Source organism: Rhinolophus sinicus, chromosome 3, assembly GCF_057876585.1.
Source record: "Rhinolophus sinicus isolate RSI-liver-muscle chromosome 3, RSI-T2T, whole genome shotgun sequence".
Taxonomy (NCBI): Eukaryota; Metazoa; Chordata; class Mammalia; order Chiroptera; family Rhinolophidae; genus Rhinolophus; species Rhinolophus sinicus.
In genome coordinates this window covers 155,793,361-155,817,995 of record NC_142503.1, presented here as the reverse complement: position 1 = coordinate 155,817,995, position 24,635 = coordinate 155,793,361, and the positions used below count along the sequence as shown (strand labels likewise).

The 24,635-nt window shown below is 37.2% G+C and overlaps 1 protein-coding gene and 1 long non-coding RNA gene across 11 annotated transcripts in view; one reads left to right on the top strand and one right to left on the bottom strand.

The window, feature by feature from the left end:
• Window positions 1–24,635, top strand: part of CSNK1G1 (casein kinase 1 gamma 1) — a 157,075-nt gene that overhangs the window by 80,252 nt on the left and 52,188 nt on the right. For all 10 annotated transcript variants that reach the window (XM_074327582.2, XM_088797290.1, XM_088797288.1 and 7 more), the window contains 2 exons: window positions 5,833–5,873; window positions 11,343–11,412. In XM_074327582.2, the coding sequence (XP_074183683.1) occupies window positions 5,833–5,873; window positions 11,343–11,412 (111 nt within the window). The remainder of the gene's footprint in view (window positions 1–5,832; window positions 5,874–11,342; window positions 11,413–24,635) is intronic.
• On the bottom strand, window positions 167–24,635 carry LOC141570574 (uncharacterized). Its single transcript, XR_012494720.2, has 3 exons — window positions 24,375–24,635; window positions 6,697–6,918; window positions 167–867 (listed from the first exon to the last, which is right to left on the bottom strand). It is a non-coding gene; the product is annotated as an uncharacterized LOC141570574 (long non-coding RNA).

Here is a 24,635-nt window from a genome sequence, read left to right as displayed (position 1 = left end):
GTGAGTTTGGGAACCGTTGTGGATTTTGTGCCACAGATACTAAAAGCTTTGAGTGCTTGGCATTGTGCCATCCCACCGATGGCATTTTCTGTCCATTAAACTGCCTGCTTTCCTCAAACTGTTATTGATATATTACATATATTAGTATACATATATTCATATATATCAGTATTTAGCCGAGATAGTCATTCATTTTAAATGGGCAGGATTTTAACTCTCTATCTTTGTAATTAAATTCTTCCAGAGCCAAATGTTTGAGTACTGTGTGTCACTGAGGAGAGTAGCTGAGTGATTGTCTAGCTTTCCACATGGTTGCGTTTTGTGTTGGCCTATTCAGTCTTAATGATGCCCCCTGGCAAAGGAATTCATTCGAGTGCTCAAGATGAGGGCTCAAGAGAATGATCTAGCCACCTCCAGTGCCTCTTAGGAGTAAGGATAATTGCTTTATAAGAGGGTGACATGTGTTCAGTTCTTTTGGTGCCCTTAGAGGAAATAAGCAAAGACAAGCAAGCTAGCATTTTGTGATGTATCAGCCATCATGTTTGGTGTTACAGGCTGTCTCATTTATTACATTCTTTTATACAGATATGAAAATTGAAGGTGAGGGCCATTTCATCATTTGTCTGTTATTTTTAGATGTAGTGAGAACTTGGAGGAAGGCATCATGGTGGAGTGGCAGGATCGTTGTCTACTCTCCTGGTTCTCTTTCTTTTCTCCATTATTTAAGAGCATCATTTTTGATCCTTCTCTTTTCCTTATCCCTTATGTTTACATGTAATCCAAAGGTGGTCCGTTTCTTCTTCGAAATAAGTTGATTATAAACCCTATTTTTTAAGTCATTCTCTTTTAGAAATTATTGCTTCGTATCTGCAATAATAATAGGAATAATAAAAATTAGATTTATCTAGCACCTTACAGTTCACAAAGTATTTTCACATATTCTAACTCATGTAGTCTTCATAACCACACCGTATGTGGTAGATGTTGTTCTTCTAATGTTGTGCTATAAAAACTTCCTATTCATCTTATTTCTAGTTATTCTCTTACACATTGGGACCAGGTTAGTATTTTTAAAACAAACTTTCACCATTATGCTTTTTCTCTTAGCACCAGACCTTTGGTAGTTTCCCAGCAAGATGAATAATGAAATCGAAATTCCTGTATTTCCATTTAGGATTATCCATAATCTGATTGTAAACTAGCCTTTTTTTGGGGGGTGGGGTGGCTAGAACTTTCTCAGAACCTTCTCTGTATATCAAGTCAATTTGGTTCACTTCAGCAAGCATCTCTTACCTGCCATATATCTAATACTATGTTTGTCGCTAGGGATAAAAAGATGAGTTGAACATTCTTCTTGTCCTGAGAAAATTCACTGCCTAGTGGAGGTAAAAAGATATATACATAACTAATTATAATACATGTGGAAGTTTACGGAACTGGATGCTGCCTCAGTTTTATAAAGTATATTTAGAAAAGGGATTTTTTTTTTTAAGGCATAAAAACACAAGGAACCAAAAAAATGGAAAAGAAGATAAAAACAGATGAGAAATGTTAGCAAAATTTTGAAAGCTGGAAAACATAGTTCAGTGGTAACTGACATAGCAGTCCAGAGAAAGTTGAATGATTGAAAGGATAGCCCAGTTTGTAACATAAAATACATCAGAGAGGCTCAAAAATTAGAGACGCTGGGAACTTCTGAAAGTTGGGATGCAGAGCTAAAAACAGGAAGCCTAGCTGTAGGTCTGTTTATGAAGCAGTGAATCGCTAAATCCCCCTCCTCCCTGGTATGGCCTCGCTGACAGGTACCCTTTCCCACCCTCATGGGAGATGGAAGGTTCACACTGTTGAAACTGAACTGCTCTGTGAAAATTGGGCTGCCCAGCTGAACTCAAGGAAAATGAGAACGTTTTATCTCCACTGATTAGTGAGACCTGGACTATATGGAAGAAGCAGATCCATAAGTGCCTGGGATTTCTTTGAACATTTTTTCTTCAAAAAAAAATTTATGCACAATTTCTGTAACATAGTTAATTTGTTTTATTATAAAGTTTTCCCCCAAACCCTTAAAAGTGATGACTTATTTGTCCTTTAGCTTGTGCCCTGGCACACCTCCATGTAACCTTGGTTGTGCATAACTTAGAGTAAGAAGCTGGCATTCCTGGTAGTTCATATTCTGTCCCTTTTGGATCTATCTGGCTTTTCTTCTCCCCATTTCTCCCCATATACCTTGTGCTGTGTTCTTATTGGTCCACTCACACAGTATGTCAAAATCTGTGCATTATGTCTCCATCTCACTGTTGAAATTAGTAGTTTTTGTAAGACATTCCCTTTATTTTTCTCCTGTTTGTCCTTTAAGGCTCACCTCGAGGGCCACTTGTGCCCATGTGCTTTATGCTCCCTCATCCGAGCTCCTCTACTGACTTGCTCTTATTTCTTTAACACTCATCACATTATGTGATTTATTTAACAAATTTTTTGCCACTATGTGCAAGGCCCTGCATGAGAAGCTAGAATACAGTCTCTGAGATGTGAGAACTGAGTGTCAGTCATCTTAAATGTCTGATATCTGCATACGATGGGTGTTAAAGTTTTCAAATGCTTTCCCCTACCTCTGGTGCCTTATTTTTCTAGTTAATCTTTTCTCCTTCCTCACAAATGGTTATTCAGACAGATCTGATCATGTCACTACCCTACTCAAAAACCTTTTCTTTTAAACTTTAAATAGCATTGAGGACTTTCTTATGTGAACTCAGGCTTACTTTTCTAGTCTCTTTTGCTGCCCTAACCACTCCTTCCCCTCCCTACACCTTTTTGATCCTCATGGTGCAATTTATGGTCCATCTACTCCAAGCCCACTCACCATTCTCAGCCTGCACCATGTACTTTCTAATTTTTCGTTTGTTTGCTTCTGCAGTTTCTTCTCTCTGAGATGCCTTTCTCTCTTCTTTAACGTAAAATTTTACTCATTTTTTAAGATTCTGGGGGGAAGTGGCTGGGGCAAAAAAAGGAAGAAAAGAATTTCCTTCCTAAGACTCCTGTAATTACCTTCTCGTTTTCTTGCTCACAGATCAGAATCCAGGTTTATTACATTACTTACACTACCACTCACTCCAGGGGGTCTGTTACTTGAAGCATATACTTCAAGTATTAATTCTTTAACAGTGAAGGCATGCTGTATTCCAAATGAGTAAGGGGTGAATTTTGGTGTCCCTACTTCCCTACCCTCTACCAAGTAGTTCTTAATGGTAAAACTGGGGTGTGGGTGTCCAATTCAGAAAGATCTCCTAAACACATATACAATTTTAAACTTGACTGTTTTCCTTTAAGTGATACTAAGTTCTTAGGGTCAGCTGTGTGCTAAAATTGGCTTTAGGTCACAATAACATTGCTTATACAGAGTCTGGAAGGGCTCTCCTGAAAAACCTTTATGCACTATCGTATCTGCTGTGGAAGAAGTCAGTGGCCAATTTGTAGTTTTAATCTCCCTGGGAGTAGTTTTGATCTGCTAGGTAATTTTAATCTGCCTAACTTAATACTTCACCTATTTCTCTCCCAGTGGTACCCTTTTCAGAATTTCCTGAAATATATATATATTTTAATTTTTTTATGCTAACATTAATTAGAAACACAAATTAACTTTTAGAAGCTAAATGTGGTTAATGTATAAAGAAAAAGTGCCTATTTTCTACTTTTGCTCCTTTAAAAAAGAAGTTGTTCGGGCCGCCAGTGGCTCAGCTGTTTAGAGCTCTGTGTTCCTACCGAAGTCGCCGGTTCGATTCCCATATGGGCCAGTGAGCTGCGTCCTCCACAACTAGACTGAGAACAGCAGCTTGACTTGGAGTTGGGGGGGAAAGGGGAAATAAAAAAAGAAGTTGTTCATCTTATAATGGTTTCTTAGGTGTTTGGCAACCTGTGAGTCTTCTTTATTATTTTATTGGCAGACAGAAGTTATTCCTAAATTAGTATACTCTTCAACACATAAGAGTATTCAGCAACCTTATAGCAGTATTAAAAGTACAATTGTGGAGGCCGGCCCGGTGGCTCAGGAGGTTAGAGTTCCATGCTCCTAACTCCGAAGGTTGCCGGTTCGATTCCCACATGGCCCAGTGGGCTCTCAACCACAAGGTTACCAGTTCAATTCTTCAAGTCCCGCAAGGGATAGTGGGCTCCGTCCCCTGCAACTAAGATTGAATACACACCATGAGCTGAGCTGCCACTGCGCTCTTCCCGGATGGCTCAGTTAGTTGGAGCGCATCCTCTCAACCACAAGGTTGCTGGTTCGACTCAACTTCCGCAAGGGATGGTGGGCTGCTCCCCCTACAACTAGCAACAGCAACTGAACCTAGAGCTGGGCTGCGCCCTCCACAACTAAGATTGAAAGGACAACAACTTGACTTGGAAAAAAGTCCTGGAAGTACACACTGTTCCCCAGTAAAGTCCTGTTCCCCTTCCCCAATAAAATCTTTACAAAAACAAACAAACAAACAAACAAACAAAAGTACAATTGTGTAGTTTACAAAGGGTCATCTGTTGTCTAGAGCTTGGTAAAAATAAGAATTTATACTGCAAGCAGCTTTTGTTCCCAAATGAAGTTTTTTTTGTTTGTTTAAATTATAAAAACTATTATATAAAAATCAGAAAATACTAAGAAACAGTCATTTAATACCTTCATATATATCTTTCTATTATCTTTTTTCATGTATATATATTCAGCTATGTTACATATATGTGTGTATTTGTATATATATAAATAGAACATCTCTATGTATTATTTAAAAAGTAGTCATACTACATATACCAATAACTTTTACTCAGTTAAGGTCTGGGGTGTCTGTGAAGTGGAGAGCATGGCCTTCCACAGAATACGGCACTGACAGAACTATGAGATCAAAGCACTACCCTCAAGACAGTGAGAGGCTAGCTGACTAAGGCAGGACCAATATATAAGAAGCAGTGTGACCCAGTGCGGTGGCTACACTATGCGACACACTAAACATGCAGGAGGAATGAAAGCTCAGGAGTCACCGGCGGTAGGGGGGTGAAGGAGGCTGAGTGCCCAGCACGTAATACGGGCCTGGTAAGTGAGTGTTGTGGCTCATCCTCATCCTCACTCCCAAGTTCTCAACTCGAGATGTCTAGGAGAATATCGATTCCATTTATACAAGTAGAAGAGTTGAGAGTAAAATTTGTTATTTCGGGAAGAACTTTGATATGGTTAAAAGTGTTGTCTGGGTGGAGAGCTGTTTCCAGCACATAAAGATACAGCACTAGTTTCTGGTGAAGAGAGTCAAGAGCTCTGAGAATCATCTCCTTATATTCCGTAGATAAGTTTTCCAAAAGGTGAGTAGGGCAATAATTGCTTTTATTTCACACTGTCCTTTATACTAACTAAAGTTGACACTAAATACCATGACAGAAAAATATAAAATCTTCATTTGTCAGTGAGTTAGAAGAAGAAAGGTTTGTGCTTATTGTGCTAAGAGTTAAAATCTCGGTGTCTTTGAAATTCTGGCATTTTTTGTTCTTGATTTGCCTCACAGCTTAATACTTGGGAAATACTAAATAACATAACGTGCATATGTTAGAGAAAAAGAGATTTGTGTTCTTTTCTTAAAAATTTCTCGTCTCTAAATTTCCAAATTCTCAAGCTGTTTCTGTCCTTGTCTTGCCTGGGTCTCATTATCTCTGTTTACCTTTTCACTTATAAATCATGTTTCATATATGTGAACAGCACTGGGAATGGGACCTTTCTCATGACCTTGTATGCTAGGATTTTGCTTTGCGTTTCCTGGGATAAATGTCACTAACACATACATTTTGCTTTTTCCCTAGGTAAAAATCTCTACACCAATGAATATGTAGCTATCAAACTGGTGAGTAGAATCTATATTTGTGATCATTATATTTTGGTGCCCTCATCCCTCACATATCTTTCTATAGGAGGTAGTGAGCATTTACAAAAATACTAATGTTTCTTTTCCTTGCGTATGATCCCACATAGTCATTTTCCTTCAACTATATATAGTGTTACAGTTATGAATCACTGTAGACTATATAACATTAGATGATGCTAACTAGAGTGTTAACAATGATGAATCAAAAAATAGTTACAAAATAGCTGGCAGCAAAAAAGTCACCGAAAGGCTAATAATTTCTGCGAACTTGGTACCTTTCACAGTGCTATTTTAAAAGATAAAATCATTTGAAAATTTTATCATTTTCTTGAATATGACTGATCCATTTTTTAAATATAAGGTATTTATTAATATACTTAATACAAATCTGAACATCTCATCATTGCGTTAAAAGGCTACCAAACACAAAAAACACATTACATGGTCAAATTTGAAGCAAAGGGTTTAATTGGTTTTGTTGGTACTAATCTTATAAATAACTAACCTAGTTATTGAAAATAGTATCCTAAGAGAGGTAATGCATATATAACAATGCAGGCCAAATATTTTCTCAAAACAATATATTATTTTTGAGGATTAACAATTTTAGGAGAAACAATTCTTATGCGTAAGGTTGATACAAAACCATTTCTAGTCCTACATGAAATGTTTCATGTGACTAGTTTCTATGAAACTGTATAAAAGTGTGTCCTACTAAATCCTAGTAAGTTTCCCAGGATTCACAGGTAGTTTTGGGCTTTATTAGTTGGAAGACAGAGGAGGTAATGGTTGAAGAACATACCTTGTGACAATTGTGACAGTTGTAGTGAATTGCACTTAACCACATCCACATCTATCCTTCCTCTCATTCAGCTCGTGGGCTTGTGGAGTAGTTAGAGTTGTCTTGTGAAAAAACTGACAGTTATCAGATTGGTTTCTCCACAAAGAGGTGGGCAGGGAGCAGGGCTTGGAGAGGTAGCTGCTAGGGAACCAAGTGTTTTCTTTTGTTTATTGACTCGGAACTCTGTTGGAGAAACGGAGTCAAGAAGAGAGGTAATGCATATAACTATACAGACCAAATATTTTCTTAGAGTGACCATCAAAGAATTAACCATTTTTTAAATTTTTACAAATTTAGTTATTCTGTAAAAGTGTTTTCTAGTTCATCTGTTGTTGTTTTTTTAATTTTTTCTGTTTTACTACTTTGGTAAGTTGGAATAATTTTGATTCTTTGGGGCTAGTAACAGGAAGAAGCAGCCCCTAAAACACTTCAAAATATTGCCTCAATACTGTGTATTTGTTATTGTCCCTTTATCAAAACTCCTTTTCAGGCTTTTTGTTAGGGTCAGTGCTTTCTCTTTAGATTTTCTCCTTCCAGATTCATACTAGTCGATCTATTTTAGATAAACTTGCATAGCAAATTGTTGACATGGCTGACCATTGCATTTCACTTACATTTTATCAAATTTTTTATTCTATTTTGTATGGCCAAGAGTTAAAGCTAAAAATAGACTTCATGTCATCTAGTATGGTGTCTCAGTACCACATTTCTGTTTCAAATAAATTTTAGATAAAGGTTTTTAAAGGATAACAATCTTGTCTGTGAGCCTCCTCTCTGGCTGTTGGCCTGTATTCTCTGAGGGAGATACAAGGACAGTAATTGAGCTCTTTTCATTGCAACAGCAAAATTGGCCTTAAACATTACAGTCCTACAAGGTAGCTGTCTGCTGTCCGTTTAGGATTTCAAGCAGGCATGTGTGTTCCAGAATAATCGTGATTCTGACAAAGAGCCAGCCCTCTATGGAAATGTAATCAGCATCTGGCACAGAAATACAAGGAAGCCCAGCTGGTACTGTTTCAGTTCTACTTTGTTTGGATCGTCATTGTGAGCACGTGTTTCTTGGATATCTAGGAAGCTTTAAAAAATCATACACAATGTAAACAATATAGTGTAATGAGCCCCCCCCCCCCCCCTTTACCTCCACTGAGATTTCTGGGGTTATTTTTAATACAGGTTTTCTATCAATTGTTAAAAAAAAAAAACTCATCTCCCTGCTACGAATTTTGCTGCCTTCCAAAGCTGTAGACTGTTTGCAATGTCCTTCATCCATACTGCTGGCAGAACAGCACCTTGAAACTCCAACTGGCTGAGCGAGCTACAACTAGGTGCTGAAGGGGTTAGCTGAAGGGTGAAAGTCCTTCTGTCTTCCATAAAAAGCCCCCTCATGTCTCTTATATGTGGTATGTATGCTCACTGTCAGCCTTATAAATCTGAAGAGCTTTTGCTTTTTTTACCTGCTAGCTTTGTTACCCAAGAGCAGATTATTTCTTACGCAGATTTCCAGTGTGAAGTTTTGAGAGTATTATGTTTGAAGAAGGATCTGTTACCCCTTGTGGTTTGTCACAATCCAAAGACTGTTTCTCCAGAAAGAACACTCCTCTTTGTAGTGTTTAGGTCAACATCTGTCTGGTTCCATATTAATTTGTCACTACTATTTCTGTTTGGTTCCTTGTGAATTATTAATGATTTTGCTAAAGGACAAATTACATAATTGCCTGCTTTGATGATGATATAGTGGAAGATCTAAAACCAAGTGGAGACTCAGGAGTGATCCCTCTCTATCTGAAGAGATAAATGAATAAGGAAGTGACTACAGTATAATTAATCTTATGTATTTTCCTTTTGAATACAAGAATCTTAAGAAACTTGAAGTCCAACTCTAATGATTGCTGATTTTACAATCAAAGAGGGGTATGAGTTCTTTTTGTATAGAGTTCCTTAAGGGCATATGAAATACAGTGGGTCATCAAAATAACTTTTTGTTCAATGTCATTTAGTTTATAACGTTGATGCATTGCCATAGGAACTTAACTCTTGTTTGTATCAGTTGGAGTATGGTAAAATTGATTGCATTATGCATTATTTTGCCACAATTCCAAGAACCTATCGGCAACACTAAGTGATGACTTAACTGTTTTCCGGTCTGCATGAATTGATTTAGATAAAACCTTCCTAGAAACAAAGGGATAGACTAGATAACTTCAAGGAAACTTCTGAATTCTATGATTTATGGATTCTGTATCTTAAGAAAAGTGCAGAAAACTTCAAGTGGGTTCAGAAAGAGCCTTCAACGATTGTCAAAGAGCTAAAAAAAAGTAAGACCAGTGAGTACAGGTTAAAGGAATTTGACTGAATAAATGAAGTTTAAGAAATGATTGAATAGTTTTGTTATTTGAAGAGAGCTATTGTAGTGTTCATGGGTTATTTTCTCTTGTTATTGAGGACATAAGAAAATAGGCTTAAGTTTCAGTAGTGGAGATTTAAGTCCCATATAAAGACCTTGCAAGCCATGAAATTTGTTAAACACCAGTGTGAATTATCAAAGGAAGCTGTGGGTATCTTTCCTTTGAACCTATCTTAAAAATAGACAAGTAACCATTTAATGAGGAAAGGACAGTTTTTTTCAACAAATGGTGTTGGGAAAACTGGATATCCACATGCAATGTACCTGGACCCTTACGATACATCATATACAAAATTTAATTCAAAATGGATCAAAGACCTAAACATACGAGCTAAAACTATAAATCTCTTAGAAGAAAACTTAGGGGGAAGGCTTCATGACATTGGATTTGGCAGTAATCTTTGGATATGACGCAAAAAGCACAAGCAAGTAAAGATAGATAAGTTGGACTTTATCAAAATTAAAAACTTTTGTGTTTCAGAGGACTCTGAACAGAGTGAAACCCATGGAATGGAAGAAAGTATTTGAAAATCATATCTGATAAGGAATTGATGTCTAGAATTTATCGTTTTAAACATTTTTAAGTGTACAATTCAGTGGAATTAAGTACAGTCATTCACATTGTTGAGCAACCATCACCACCATCCATCTCCAGAACTTTTTCATCTTCCTCAACTGAAATTATATACATTAAACACTGTCTGTTCCCTTCTGCCCCTGGCTTCTGGCAGCCACCATTCAACTTTCTTTGTCTCTATGAATTTGACTACTCTACAAGTGGAATGACACAGTATTTGTCCTTTTGTGTCTAGCTTATTTCGCTTAGCATAATGTTTTCAAGATTCATGTTGTAGCATGTGTCAGAATGTCCTTGTTATAGCTGATAATATTTCATCTTATGTATACAAGAGTGTGTACCCACATTTTGTGTATCTGTTCATTTATTGATAGAAACTTGGGTTGCTTCCACCTTTTAACTACGTATTGTGAATAATGCTGCTATGAACAGGAAAGTGGGATTGCTGGATCATATGGTAATATTTTGTGTTTTTTTGAGAAATTGCCATACTGTTTTCCACAATGGCTGTACCATTTTACATTCCCACCAGCAATGCACAAGGATTCTAGTTTCCCCACGTCCTTGCCAATACCTGTTATTTTCTGTGTTGTTGTTTTTTTTGTGTTTTTTTTTGTTGTTGTTGTTGTTTTGTGGTTGAGACGATGCGCTCCAACCAACTAAGCCATCCCGGAGGCAGCTCAGCTCAAGGTGCCGTGTTCAACCTTAGTTGCAGGGGGCGCTGCCCACCATCCCTTACGGGACTCGAGGAATTGAACTGGCAACCCTGTGGCCGAGAGCCCACTGGACCATGTGGGAATCGAACCGGCAGCCCTCGGAGTTAGGAGCACGGAGCTCTAACCGCCTGAGCCACCGGGCCGGCCCTATTTTCTGTGTTTTTGATAATAGCCACCGTAATGAGTATGCAGGTGTATCTTTTAGGGTATTGTTTGATTTTCTTGTTACTTAGTTGCCTGGTGGACTGTCAATTCAGAAAAATTAACCAGCCAATTCTTGAAGTTTGGTGTAAAGCAAATTTATTTAATATAGTATATTTCTGAATCTATATTTTATATAATTATATTTGTAAATAAATATTTGGAAGGACATTCACCAAAATGTTAATAGTACTTCTTTTTAAAATGATAGGATCTCACATTGATTTTAGTTTCTTCCTAATTTTTGTGCATTTGAAATTTTCTTCCAGAGCATATATCGTTTTTCTAAAAAATATAAAACTGCATACACCCAAAATTCACAGTAAAACAAGCAGGAAATACATGCCTGTATTTAATTAAAAGGACTGGTATCTGGTTTCCAAAGAGAATACACTTCAGGAGAATACTTCATGAGAGAGCTATCCTTGAATGGTGGATACAGAGTATTTTTACCTATCGCTTCTCGGCCTTTTGGCTAAGATCAAGTACAGAGTATTTTTACCTAAATATTAATGGAAGGCATTATATGTGATTCAGCTTCATCTTCCCCCTAGCTGTGATTTTTAAAGAGAAATTGATAAGAAAATGCTATCATGTATGTATCGTCTCTAAAACATTATGTGGCCTTGGCTCTGGTTTACTCTGAAAACCTAGGAATAAAAAAATTGTTTATCTAAATCTGATCACAGTATCTCTTCTTGAATTTCAGGAACCAATAAAATCACGTGCTCCACAGCTTCATTTAGAGTACAGGTTTTACAAGCAGCTTGGCAGTGCAGGTAAGTCAAGTCTGTTTTCTCCATTTATTTAACATATAGCTTACTGGAAGCCCTAATATATGCAAACTCTTTTCTCCACTTTACCTTTTTATATCTCTCCTGCTTCCTGGATAGGTCAATGAACACAGTCAACTGAAAAGCTACTTGCTCTCTGGCTCCTGGAGGGGCAGTTGAGTTGATTGGGGATTTGCGATGCCATTACTGTGCCTGCAAACCAACCTTTGAATGCTTTCACCCACCTGAAATACACATGGTTTATTCATTCTCTTTTCATTGCTTCGAAGAAAGGAGGAGGGGTTGTTATTTGCAAGCTGTATTTTACTACATTGAGACTATATCCGTTTCAAAGACATACTAAAACACATGTTCCGGAATACCGTTAACTGTCATTTTATCCATTGTTCTCATTAATTTGGAAAACCTACCTATATGATTATAATAACATGTGACCGTTGAGGATCTTTTAACATTAAGTTTTTAATTTTTAAAAACATGCCTATTTTTCACCTAAATGCTTTAATTTTTGAAATATCTTACTGGCTTCCTGAAAAATATCTTGACTAAGCAAATGTTACCAATCTTAAGGAGATTGTACCTATAGTGTACCTCTCACAGAAGATGAAATCCTTCAGCGCTAGTTTTATTATTTGACATTAGTAAACATTCCTCTGCTTTATGCTTTCTTCAGTGTGACGGTTTTGTATGAATGACTGAAACATGGTTTCTATTTCAAGTACCACTATTGAAGGTACTATTGAGGGAATTTGAGTTTCACTTTCTAGATTATATAGAATTATTTAAGAGCCACTGGGTGTTATTCAAGTTGTCTTACATTCTGACCATGTCAATAATCAGCCATATTTATAACGTAGGGAGGCCAGGTTGGACATATGTCCTTCGTTGAATCTAACGTGACTAGTTGCTCACAGGAGCCTGTTAGTATGTGCGTATATCTGTTCATTGACTGTATGCTTAAATATGGAGTGTTCCTGGCATAGGATTTAAGATTGGCAACTGAGTTCATAGGATGTATATATAACTTGAGATTTGTCTTTCCAAAACTAAATTTTAAATGGCTATTAAGTTCTTTCTGCTTTCATAAATTTCAGGGTGATAATTATCACAGCTCACTTAAAATAAACATGTCTGTACCTGTCTCACAAATCTAAAGCATAGTTAAAAACATGCCAGATCCAATCCAACTTAGAAGTTTAAGTGGCCTGAGGAAAGTGACCAGGCCATTTCACAGGATTTCCTCTGGAAGCCCTTCCAAAGAGACGAGATCAGGCAAATGTTTACTTTTCAGCATGGAGCCACAAAACCTGTTAATATAGGAGTAACATCTGTGTTGCTGGATTCAGACTGTCACCAAATATAGGAGAATGTTGCATGCAGATTCTTGAAGTTTCAGCATTCTCCATGCACTGAAAACAAGATTAAATAGGAAGAGCATTGGAGGACTTAAAAAAATTGCCTTTCACTTACGGCAGCAAAGAAAACCTGGAACCTCTGAGACTGGTGCATCCGTTGCCACCAGTGTGAATGGAAGGGCTCCTGTGTAGTGATCAGGCCAACTGATCAGGAGGCTCGTACTCCAGTGGGTTGGCTCGCATAGGTCTCCCTGCCAGTGTCTCCTCTGACAATCATTTGAAAGTCACAAAGCCTTCCAGGTCTTACTTGAAGTTCAATGGTGATTCCTGACCTGTTTGCTTTTTGAGATTGTCCACTACTCTTAAAGTAATTGTGGTAAGTGTAGTCTGAATGTTCTTGCCTGCAGCTAACAAGATAACCACAGCTTTTCCAAGATAGGAGGAGCTTGAGAGAGCTGTTACAAATTTCTACCCAGTGTAGGAATTGCTTCTTAATAACTGGTCATCCATCTCTGCTTGACTACTGCTAGCCATAGAGTTTATCTCTCTTCAAGGTAATTCAGTGTTGGAAATCGCACAGTATTGGAAGTTCTTCATATTGGGCCAAAATCTGCTTTTTCTTTCCATGGAGCTCAGAGGCATTCGTCACAATTGTTATATGCTGCCCCCTCCACCACTCAGCTCCAAATCTCCTTGTAAGCCACGCATCTTCAATTCCTTGTCTTTTTGTACAATATGTTTTATAGATGCTTCACTGTCCTTGCTCCACTACCAGGTATGAATGTGTGTGTGAGGGACACACCCACACACTCACTCCCAGTTTTGTGATGTTCCTCTTAAAATGAGCCTCATAAAACAGCACCGGTATCTCTGAATATGGAGACAGGGGGGTTATTACTTTTTTTTTATCTGGATGCAATATTACCTTTAATTTAGATGAGCTGTTTTCTTTTTTTCTTTTTTTCTTTTGTGTGTGTGTGTGTGTGTGTGTTTGTTTTTTGGATGAGCTGTTTTAACAGCCATTTCACTTAGTTAACTTTTATGCTTTTATGGAGTTTTACTCAGCTGAAACCTTTATATATTTTATATATTAGCCACCATCAATAAAAGCTTTCTGCATTTTGTGGTTATATAATTGGTTTTGAGCACCTAAACCTCTTAGATGTCATGTTATTTTATCCCATTATTACTAAATATTGGGATATTTTTCAATCCTGATTCTGTTAACTTATGATTAAGTATTGACTGTTTTCTGAATTGTAATTGCATATCATGCCTCCGTGCCCCATAAGACTAAGCCCCTTGAGAACAAGGCATGTACCTTCTTTACCTGTGTCTCCAGTGTTGAGGCCCAGCAGAGTTCCTTCACAGAGTAGGCAGTTGGGAAGGATTTTCGTGACAGAAAGAAGTTAGGAAGGTTTGATAAGCATACCTTTTTAGATTTTTGCCAAGTTATTAATAAAAATATTCTCTGGGGATGGCCAAAAAAGGAAATTTAATTTGAAAGTAGTTCAGTTGACAAGAAAGTAAACAAGATTTTACCATGTCTCATTATAAATGTGAACATGAACAGAGCTTGTTCCTAACTCACAAGCACAAGTATTTCTCCGTTTTTCTAGAGTGTGTTCCCAGCTGCAAATGTGACTCATCAGTAATGTTTCAGCAGCCGGAGCACATATGCCACTTTCTCAGAACCAAGGTGATGTTGTGGCATTATAAACAACTTTTCATGCCAAAGACATAACAACCAAAATAACATGATCGTTTTTACTTACTAGTGCTCTGTGTGTCATACAGCACAGGCCAGTGATTTGCAGAATATTGGGTATCATGACAAGGAATACTTTTAAAAAGCCCATTATGACTTAGGTTTGCTCAAGAAATTAATCAGTGCTTACAATAAATGGATGAATTTTGGGGGGAGAAATAAGCGATAATGAATGTAAAGAATACTGCTGTTACTATTGTGACCAGAACTTGAGACTTTAAATTCCTAAAGTAGTAACTTTTGTGTTGGCTTGGGAATATGACCTTAAGTACCCAGGTCTTAATCATTTCCTTGAGTTTTTGACTCTTATATCATAGGCTCTGGAAATTCATACCCGTTTTGTACTCATGTGGAGAATAGAACAAAAATGGTAGCACTGGATGATTACAAATGTGGTTTAAGTTGGAGCTCTTCCTGATTGTCCCTTCTTTTCCTCATTTGATCTCTAACTCCTTCCCTTCCATTCCACTCTGTTTTCTAGTGGGCAGTCACACTTCAAGCTTTGTTTGCTGATCGTAGCTTTGCCATCAAGAATTTCAAGACCTGATTATTTACTTTGAGGGTTGGTATCTCCAAGATACTCAGGGAAGAAAGTAAAGGGGCTGTGAGGGCCTTGACACTGAAAATGAGCATCCTGGTCTTCCTGATAGCTGCCATTTTTCCTTTTTCTGCTTATTGTAGAAGCCAAATTATAAAAATTAAAGGATATTTTGAAAGGAAATGATGATGATCCATACTCGTATACCACCCTAACTCAGCTACATTTCATTTGAATATTTCTGTCCTTTTCATATGCAGATGTGTTTCATGGCTAATCTCAGGTCATGTACAGCTGCACGTCTTCTTCCACTTAACATGATAACATTTGTCATGATGCTGTGGAGTCTTCATGTTTCTAATAATTGTATAATATCCTATTGGCTTCAGAGATCATAATTTAGGCATCAATTTTATGTTGTCAGATATTTAGATTGTTTTTATCTGAGGAAGTCATTTCCCCTCTTGATTTCTGATACATGAGTATGGTGACTCAAAACTTTCATATGTTCTCCCATTTACTCCCCATATGATATGTGATGATTTTCAGATGTTGAAAGAGCTATAAATGATAGATTCAGTTTATTCCAAATGATTCTAGAACAAAAAATATTAAAAGAAATTACAGAAGACAAAGTTTGTCTTTGTGTAACAGAACAGTGTGAGAGTAATCTATTTTCATCAGTATGCATCTGGATAAATGATAATATATTTATTTATACTATGGAATTAGCTCTAAAAAAAAAGGTAGAGTCCTATATACTAATGGAAAGATGTCCCAATATATTTTTAAGTGAAAAGGTTTGCAGAACAGTATAACGTGATCGGTATTGTGTAATATAAGAAATATGCACATATATAAAATACAGATATGTCCACATAAGCATAGAAACTATCTGAATGGATATGCAAAAAATTTAATAACGAATACCTTTGAAGAGTATGATTAGAAATGGGAAGCAGTGCCACTTTTAAGTTTTCACTTTAATTCTTTGTTACTATTTGCGTTTTTCTGTCCTGAGCATTATTATAACTGAATTTTTATATTTAATACAAATTATTTGTTTTATTTTGAATTCATTGTTGTATAGTATGTACTAATTTCTAAAAAAACTGCACAGTGGATTTATGGTCTCTCTCTTACCTCTGTCATCACCTAGCAACCTATTTCTGTCTCCATTTATCCTGAGCCATGTGTTAACAGTTTCAGGCATAAGATCAACAAATGATAATAAAATGGTGCAATACCTCGTTTCCTTTCTTTCCAAACACCTCATAGGACTGAAAAAAGCAAATTGTGAAGTGAAATAAGCTGTCTTATGCAATGATTTCCTATCTCTTGGGGGAGGGCAGTTTTTAAGGCAGAAGTTGAACAGTTACACATTCTGAATGTTATGAGGGGGGTTTGTGCACGGGGTAAAAAGAATACCTGACTTTTTAAGACTTATTTGAACTCTAAGATTATATTAAAAACTCTTAAAAACCACGTGTTACTGTACAGGAAACATCCTGGTACAGCAATTTATTACACTTGGTATTTTCCTCAGTTTCAGAAGACAAGCTTGTTTTTTACAATTTATACATTATAAATATAACCCTGGCAAAATGGACATCCAAATGGTCAGTGAATCAAAATGTGAACATTATCCAGTGTTTCACATAATTGGATAGCTGGGGGCAGGGTAGGTTTTTATTAATATTTGGAAATTATGGTTCAAGTGACTGAACCTGAGATTGCTGGAGAATTTCCAAATTTATTACAAAGCAAAACAGTAGTTTGAAATGTGAATGAAACTGCAACTATATGTAATGACTATGAAAAAAATACATTATTCTTTTCCTCACTGTTGTAAAGTCAGTTTTGTTTATTTATGATTTTTTTTAAGGAGGGCGCTGCTCACAGTGGCCCATGCGGGGATCGAACCGACAACCTTGGTGATACCAGCACCACGCTCTGACCAACTGAGCTAACCGGTCACCCCGGAAAGTCAGTTTCAGATTTTTCTCTGTGACTAAAGCAAATACATTCTTCAGTTTTTTTATGCTTCATTCCTTCTTATATCACTGTGTTTAGATTTTTCAAAGCATAAAAGGCTTTGGCATCTAGCACAATTATGTTTTTCAGATGTAGTTTCTATAGATTGTTCTGAATACACAAGATTAGGAGTCAGGGACTTAAAGATTAACTCCAGATTCCCTGCTTGCCCTCCTGGTAGCTTCAGTATTTGTTTGGTACAATGATCCAGCTTCATAAGAAAGAATAGCAGTATTTAATCATGGTAATTAAAGGCTATAAGCCTTGCAGACAGCAGATAAAACCTCCCTGTGAATTATAACCATGTTCCTTATTTTCTTATCATTTTCTTCAGTCATCAGTGTTGTGTTAATTGTATTACAGTCGCTACGGGTAAGTCCCAAACTTATTTTCCTGTTATGGGACTGTTGTTAGGTTTCTCCATGCTCTCAGGGTCCTTTTACCTAGGAGAGTGTATACACTGTCAATTTTTCAAATTCCCAGACCACATCTCTTTTATCCAGTACACCTCCCACTTTGGCTTGCGTCTGACACACAGGACCAAGACTTGGTGGATGACAAGTTTGGGGCAGAGATCGGCAAAACCAGGGGCCTAAACAGACAGGCAGCCTAAACATAGTAGAGGCGCGATAGAAGCATGAAGGTTCATAGTTAGGTATGGGCTAGCCCCATGATAAGGGCCTCGTATAGTATATTTTGGTAATTAAATAAAAGATGAATAAACCAGTGCCAAGCATGCAGCAGAAGTGGCAGGAGAAGGGAGGGAGAAAAAGGGACTGAGATCGCAAGGGCAGGAACAAATGAAAGAGGATGGGGAATAGGCAAATGGCAAGAAAATAGAACCACAGATACAGAAAGGAGAATGCAAGTTGATAAAATATGGTGGAGGCCTCTGACTTAGGTACAAGGAGCCATAAAGCTGACCTCTATTACTGTTCTCAGAGTTACCTGTTTCTTAGGAACGGTGGTTTTGAATAATAGCTTTGACATTTTTAGTAAAAGTACTAGAGTACTAGGTTATGGTAATAATTCCCACCACTTCACTTGGTGTTTAGAAAGACCTAACTGTAATATAAACGGATACTACAATGATCTCTTTTCTTCTGGACCCTTCTTAATTGTATTGAGAGGTTTTAAATGTAGTGGAGAAACTCATGTTGCTGTGCTTTAAACACTTAATTCCACTGCAACCTAGCAACGTGCCTGGGAAAAATTCTCAAGGGCTCTAGGAATAAATATCATATAGCTGATCTAAGCCTGAGCTGCCATATCTTGGCTTTCTAGCAGCTCTTCTAATCTAATGGCCATTCTGCTTTGGCTCTCTTCTAAAGGAGATGCTAAACCAAGTTTAAAAAGACAGCAAGATACTTATTGAAATTTCACAATGTGACAAAGTCTAGGCAAAATCTCATTGGTCAGAGAATGCAAGTGAACTTAAGTACCCAGTAGGTACTTTATATGTTATTTTATTTTTCCCATTTTTGAGCTCAGGGAACTTTCCCAGGGTCACACAGTAAGCAAACCTGAGGTAGGACTCTGTTTGTCCCATGTTTTTGTACAGATTTTTGTCTTGTGTGAATACATATAAATATACCCATATGTATGCCTGGAACCTTCCATCCATTATCCCTTACCTAATTATGATAGAGTGGTGTAAAATAGACACAAAAGTGTTTAATTGAAGCAAAGGCTCAGACCTTCCCACCAGTGAAGGAGTAGGATTTCTTGTGTCACATAGTGCCCCAAATTTCAAGCCTTAGAGAAGGCTGCCTTTGTTACCTCCAAAACCTTTCATGGCCTTGGGCAGCCTAGGTTTTGAAACATTTCTTTCCAAAATAAGTTAATCATTTATGTTGAATACATGTGCCATGTATATAACTGAGAAGCTCAGAGCTACCCTATGCAAGCCATTTCACCCACTGAAACCTTTATTCTGTGAATAAAGAAAGTGTTCATAGAGTTGATGGGGCTCTGCTATTTTGAAGTTTCTAGGAGGGAATGGTTTTATTATATATGTCATCAAAAAAGATAGCAGGTGCTAGTTGGTATCAGAAAAAGCTTTGAATCTCGGCAACTGTGAAATTAACAAGAACATGGTTCTGCTTCAACGGAGCATAGATCTGAAGAAAATCATAAGAAAGTCTGAGATTTACAAAACCTTTCTATAATTTGAACTTCCTGAGGAGTAGGTTATAAACAAGCTGGGCAAACATAGGAAGCAGAATACAGGAAAATTAAGAATAAGAACATCTGAAGAGACACTGAAACGATGGAAATTTTACTTAAAATAGAAGTGAATCATGTATCAAATGTAGTTGGGAACAAGTAATATATCTCAATTTAGATGTCTAATAGTTACTGTGTTTCCCCGAAAATAAGACCTAGCCAGACCATCGGCTCTAATGCAGCTCTTGGAGCAAAAATTAATGTAAGACCCGGTCTTACTTTAATATAAGACCAGGTATAATATAGTATAGTATAGTATAGTATAGTATAGTATAGTATAGTATAGTATAGTATAGTATAGTATAGTATAGTATAATATAATATAATATGCCAGGTTTTATATTAATTTTTGCTCCAAAAGATGTATTAGAGCTGATGGTCTGGCTAGGTCTCATTTTCAGGGAAACACGGTAGGAGTGGTTAAGGAATTTAGAAGGAATTTTTGGGTCTTCACCTGGGTAGAAAGTTTTCATAACAAGAAAAGAAAGGGTGAAAAAGTGATCTTGGTACAGAGAGTGAAATCTGGATCCTTTCTTGCTATGTATAAGTTTCTAGAAATCTCTCTGCCAGGGATATTATAGAGGGAGGAGACTTAGACGACTAAATTCAGGGAAACTGATCTTAATTAGTATAAACAGGCAGCCTTGAAATTACATTTTAAGGACTGTGGAGACGTAGACACTTGCCATTTCTAATTACAGGCAATGTGAATAAGTGGAGACAGCCAAGAATTGGAGCGAGGGGAAAAGTTGAGCCTAATTTTTCCAGCTGTTTCTCCATGACTCAGTATTAACCATGTGCCCATGCTGTGCCTCAGTTTCCTTATTCAGACAACAGGAAAACCTGTTTCTTATCGAGTTTGCAGACCTGCTGGGGTTGAATGAGGTAATGTCTGTAAAGGCCTTGAATTCTTAAGGGAAAAGTGCTTTATAAACACAAGGCAGTATTGTTTTACTTTGAGACTGAAGGTCTAACTTGCCTGTAGAAATGGAAATATCCTATTTACATTTTTCATAGCTTTAAAGAATATCAGAATGAAGATATAACAGTTTCATTGTTGTAGACTTTCTGATGTTTGCTCAAGCAATCGTCACTTGATTATTTCCCAGTCCTTTCTCTGAAATAGAGCAGAATTCCTGCTATGGTGAGCCCAAAACATCTGTCAGCTTGAGGGAGGTGTTTGTTTCTTTCAGAGGAGCTGGATGTGGTCAGGTTGAAATACAGTTACGCTCATTCGCACCTCTTTAGTGAGAATGAACATTGTTACTTCCACAGCTCCACAGCCTTTAATGCCAGTTTGGAGGGTACACTTGGGCACAACTGTCTTTTAATACCTGGGAAAAGAACCCCAGGGAAAAAAAGACCAAATTGCCATACCTATTTTTGTTCTTTTGTAAAATGGAGTTGAAGCCTTTATGCAAGGACCAGGCCAACTGATTCACTTAATGTTTGGTACTTATCATAACTGGATTCATTTATGAATCCTCAAAGAAAGTGGTGTTTCTAGTGCTGAACTACAGACACAGCACAAGTTTTGTTAGTGTTCTGTGGGAATGTTCGTGAATATCACTGCCCCCCAAAAGAAAGGATCCACGTATTGAGCTACCTCCTGCCTCCAGTGTGGAAGATGAGATTTCTTATGAAGCCAGATAGCGTAAAAGAACAGGTAGTAAATATTTCAGGCTTTGTGGGTCATTGGTCTTTGTTGTAACTATTCAACTTTGTCCTTGAAGTACAACAACAGCTATAAACAATATCTAAACAAATGAGCTGTATTCCAAGAAAGCTTTAGTCATGGACACTGAAATTTGAACTTTATGGAATTTTCACGTATCAGGAAATCTTTAAGTTTTCAAATGTTTTCAAATGTAGAACCCATTCTTAGTTTTCTAATCATACAAAAGTAGAGGGGCCAGATTTGACCTATGGGCTCTATCTAATTTGCTGACTCCTGCCCTAGTGTGTCAGTGACCAAACTCCTTATTCCTTTTTATCACCCCATTTAGTCTGCAGAATAAGGAAATGACCTCAGAGAAGTATATGCCACCCTGGAGGCACTATAATGACAGCGCTCAGAGACAGAAAACTGTATCACTCTCACTATGGACTTTTCACAGTGGAATATGCTACTGGATTATGAGTTTTTTAAGGACAAGAAGTATCTTGTATTCATTATAGTATTACTTGCATATCACTTGATCCAAAGAAGAGACTCAACAAATGTCTGGTAAATTGATGAAATCTCAGTATATAATCTCTTGGAGCAGTATTTCATTGGTAGTGAGGTCACTAAGTTAAGTTGCAGCTTCTTTCTTTCATGAGTACACTCTCCAAACTCTCAGCCTCTTCTTTATTTGCTTGTGCCAACAATCTTTAATTAACTGTGTTAAGGAAGCAAAATACAGGTATGAATGAATAATTTAAGGTATTAGAACAAAATCCCCCAAATTATTTCTATGAGGATTTGGTATACAAATAGAGACATGTATATTTACTAGTACCTATAAACTTAGAGCATCCAAGAACTCGATGGTGAAAGTTCTGGAATTTAAGCCCTTTGAAGGTAGGAAATGAAATATGTGCAGTTCTCATCAATACCATGGCTATAGCATTGCAGATCTTCAGACATAAAGGACTCGTGAGCAGCTCGAGAATTATTTGGACACAATCATTGTCATATCTTGACAACTTTTTGCTTGGGTCCACTCTTAATAGTTACAGTTCAGAAAAGAGCACACGAGATCTCTTACTCTGCTCCCTAAAAAAAGAGAGTAACTTTAGAGAAGGAATTTGCAATCATCTACGTGCAGCTTCCTCAAAGGAAAAAACAGTTTTTCACTTAAAAGATTTCATTAAATTCTAGGGAAAACTAATATCAATGAATGTTTAGAAAAATATATGAAACAAAAATTAAACCTCTCCATTCAACAGTTACTATTACCATGTGTATTTATTTAGTCTTTTTTATTTATATATTTTTCATTAAATTTTTTTCTGGTTTAAATATAAGATAGGGGTCTGTTTATCAAATGGGAAGGTGTAAATTTTAAACACTGCTGAGGTTCTTTTAGCTTTATTATCCAATATGGATTTGAGAGATGAGAATACTAAAGGAGTAAAATGAGTTAAATATCAAGTTGAATGTTATGATTGAAAAATAAAACATTGAAAATATTCTAGGAAGATAAAAATGTTACAGAATAAGTTGCTGGGGCCCATGTCTGTGATAATTTTTCATATTGAGACACTGTCATTTTGGGGACTTAATTTGAGTCTAGAGGCTTCGTTCAAAATCTCAAGATACCTCCCAGAACACCGTATTTTAGTTTCATTTGGCTTCTGGGATAATCTAATCAGTCAAATAACCAGACCACCAACAGCTGTCACAGCTCACACCTATCCACTAGTTTATAGGTATCTTATTTAAAATGCTAGGATTTCAAGGGTGACAGTTTTTCTAAGGAAACTGTTAAATACAGTGGAGTCAGTGACGTGAGGTTAGGAGCTAAAGTTAGCACAGGGGTGAAAATCACAATCAAAGTTACCCTTGAAAAATCCCGTAAGTTGCCCAGGGTGTAGAGCACAGTCTGACTGGATTTATGTTCATGATCGTGCGTGTTCAGTAAATATGCAGTGCCCGGCATGGACGTACTGTATATACAGTGGTGTAGAGTATGTGTAGTAAGGTGTATGTCAGCAAAATGTTTTATGGTCCTTTTTATTTTCTTGGGGAGCAGAACCTGAATTATAAGTGTGCTTGAGTTGGTGAGTCAGTAGCAAGAACCTGAGATTGGTGTATGATCGGCTTCCCTGCCTTACAGTGTATGAAACAAACTTCAGACGACAAAAAGCGTGGTGTGGTCGTCTTTTCCTTTTGAAGAGTGTGTGTGCATGTGTGTGACGTTTCCAAATGTACCTACGTTGTCCAGAAAACATTTTAAAAAGACATTTAAATTGTTCTCTTGATTTTAAAACATCAGTCCGATCTGTGACTGATGCTTAATTTTGTGAAGAAAAAATAGAAAGGGTTGTTTTCATTTACTGGGCTTGGAAAGGTGTGATTCACATACTCAGTACTAATAATTGCTAGTCTTTAATGGAGCTAGTTTAGTGGTGATAGTACCATGAATTTCTGTCCTTTCAAGGATGAAACATTATGACCTTAACCTTCATCAACTAGCTACACTAGTTAGCCAAAAAAAGGAACCAGTATTTCTGAAGCCCAACACTTGGTACACATCCGGACTAGGATAAATTCTATGGCTGTGTGTGCTTTATGTATATTTTCCATAGTTTAGAGCAGTAAGACAACATTTCTCATATTATGGTTAATAAGGTACTTTATGGTACAGTGGAAAATAAGCAGTAAAAGTTCATATGTAATGCTGTAAGAGACTTGCTTATCTTAGAGCCAAACCTCATGTGGCCCTTCTCAGCCTCTTAAAACTTGCAAATAGCTCTAAGTCGCATGAGACATATAGAGAGTAATTACCTTTAATCATATGCATAAAATTTGTCCCTCTCCCTCCTGGGGAAAAAAATTCTATTTTAAAGATTTTACTGGTGAAGACTTGTTGGACCAGTAATTTCTTTCATTGCAAATAGAGTGCTGTGAGTTTATTATAGAAATTGTTTGGCCTGCATACACTTCACAGTAACACAAGGTACTAACACCTTCTCAGTGCATTGTTTTGCAAAGTGCAGAACGCTAGAGACATTTGCTCAGTGTGAAGGCAGAATTTGTTACTGGGATTTTGTCTTCTTTTAAGAAACTTCATGGAAAAATAAAATGTAAGTTTCTAAAAACAGGCCCAGCTAACTTATATGTAAGTGGACTGGGCTGGAGAGTTGTAACAAGTTCCAGAAAACTTGTACCATATACATAGTGCTTATACAGGCAGAGATTCGGGGAAGGCTGTCACCAAAGCCTGTCGGTGGGTGCTTGCTTATAAGGGACCCGACCCTCATGGTTTTGATGCCATTTTCTTCCTTTAGTTCCAAGTCATAATTTTCTGTCTTTACTCACCCCTCTCTTACTGTGTCCCTGCAAGTTTCTCTTCCTTTCGTATCCTCACAGCCATCCTTCGGACTTTAAGAAGAGCTTCATGGCTGCCTTTAGAGAATGCTTATTAAGGAGATCAAAGTCCAGACTGAGGGCTGGAGTAAGCCCAGTATCATAAGACTGAGCGCAGCCCTCAGTCACTACCCTTCCTAACTCATAGTTTGGCGAGGTTAATCATTAAGAAGGAAGGTCTCACTCAGCATCCCCAAAGCTACGGAATACCAT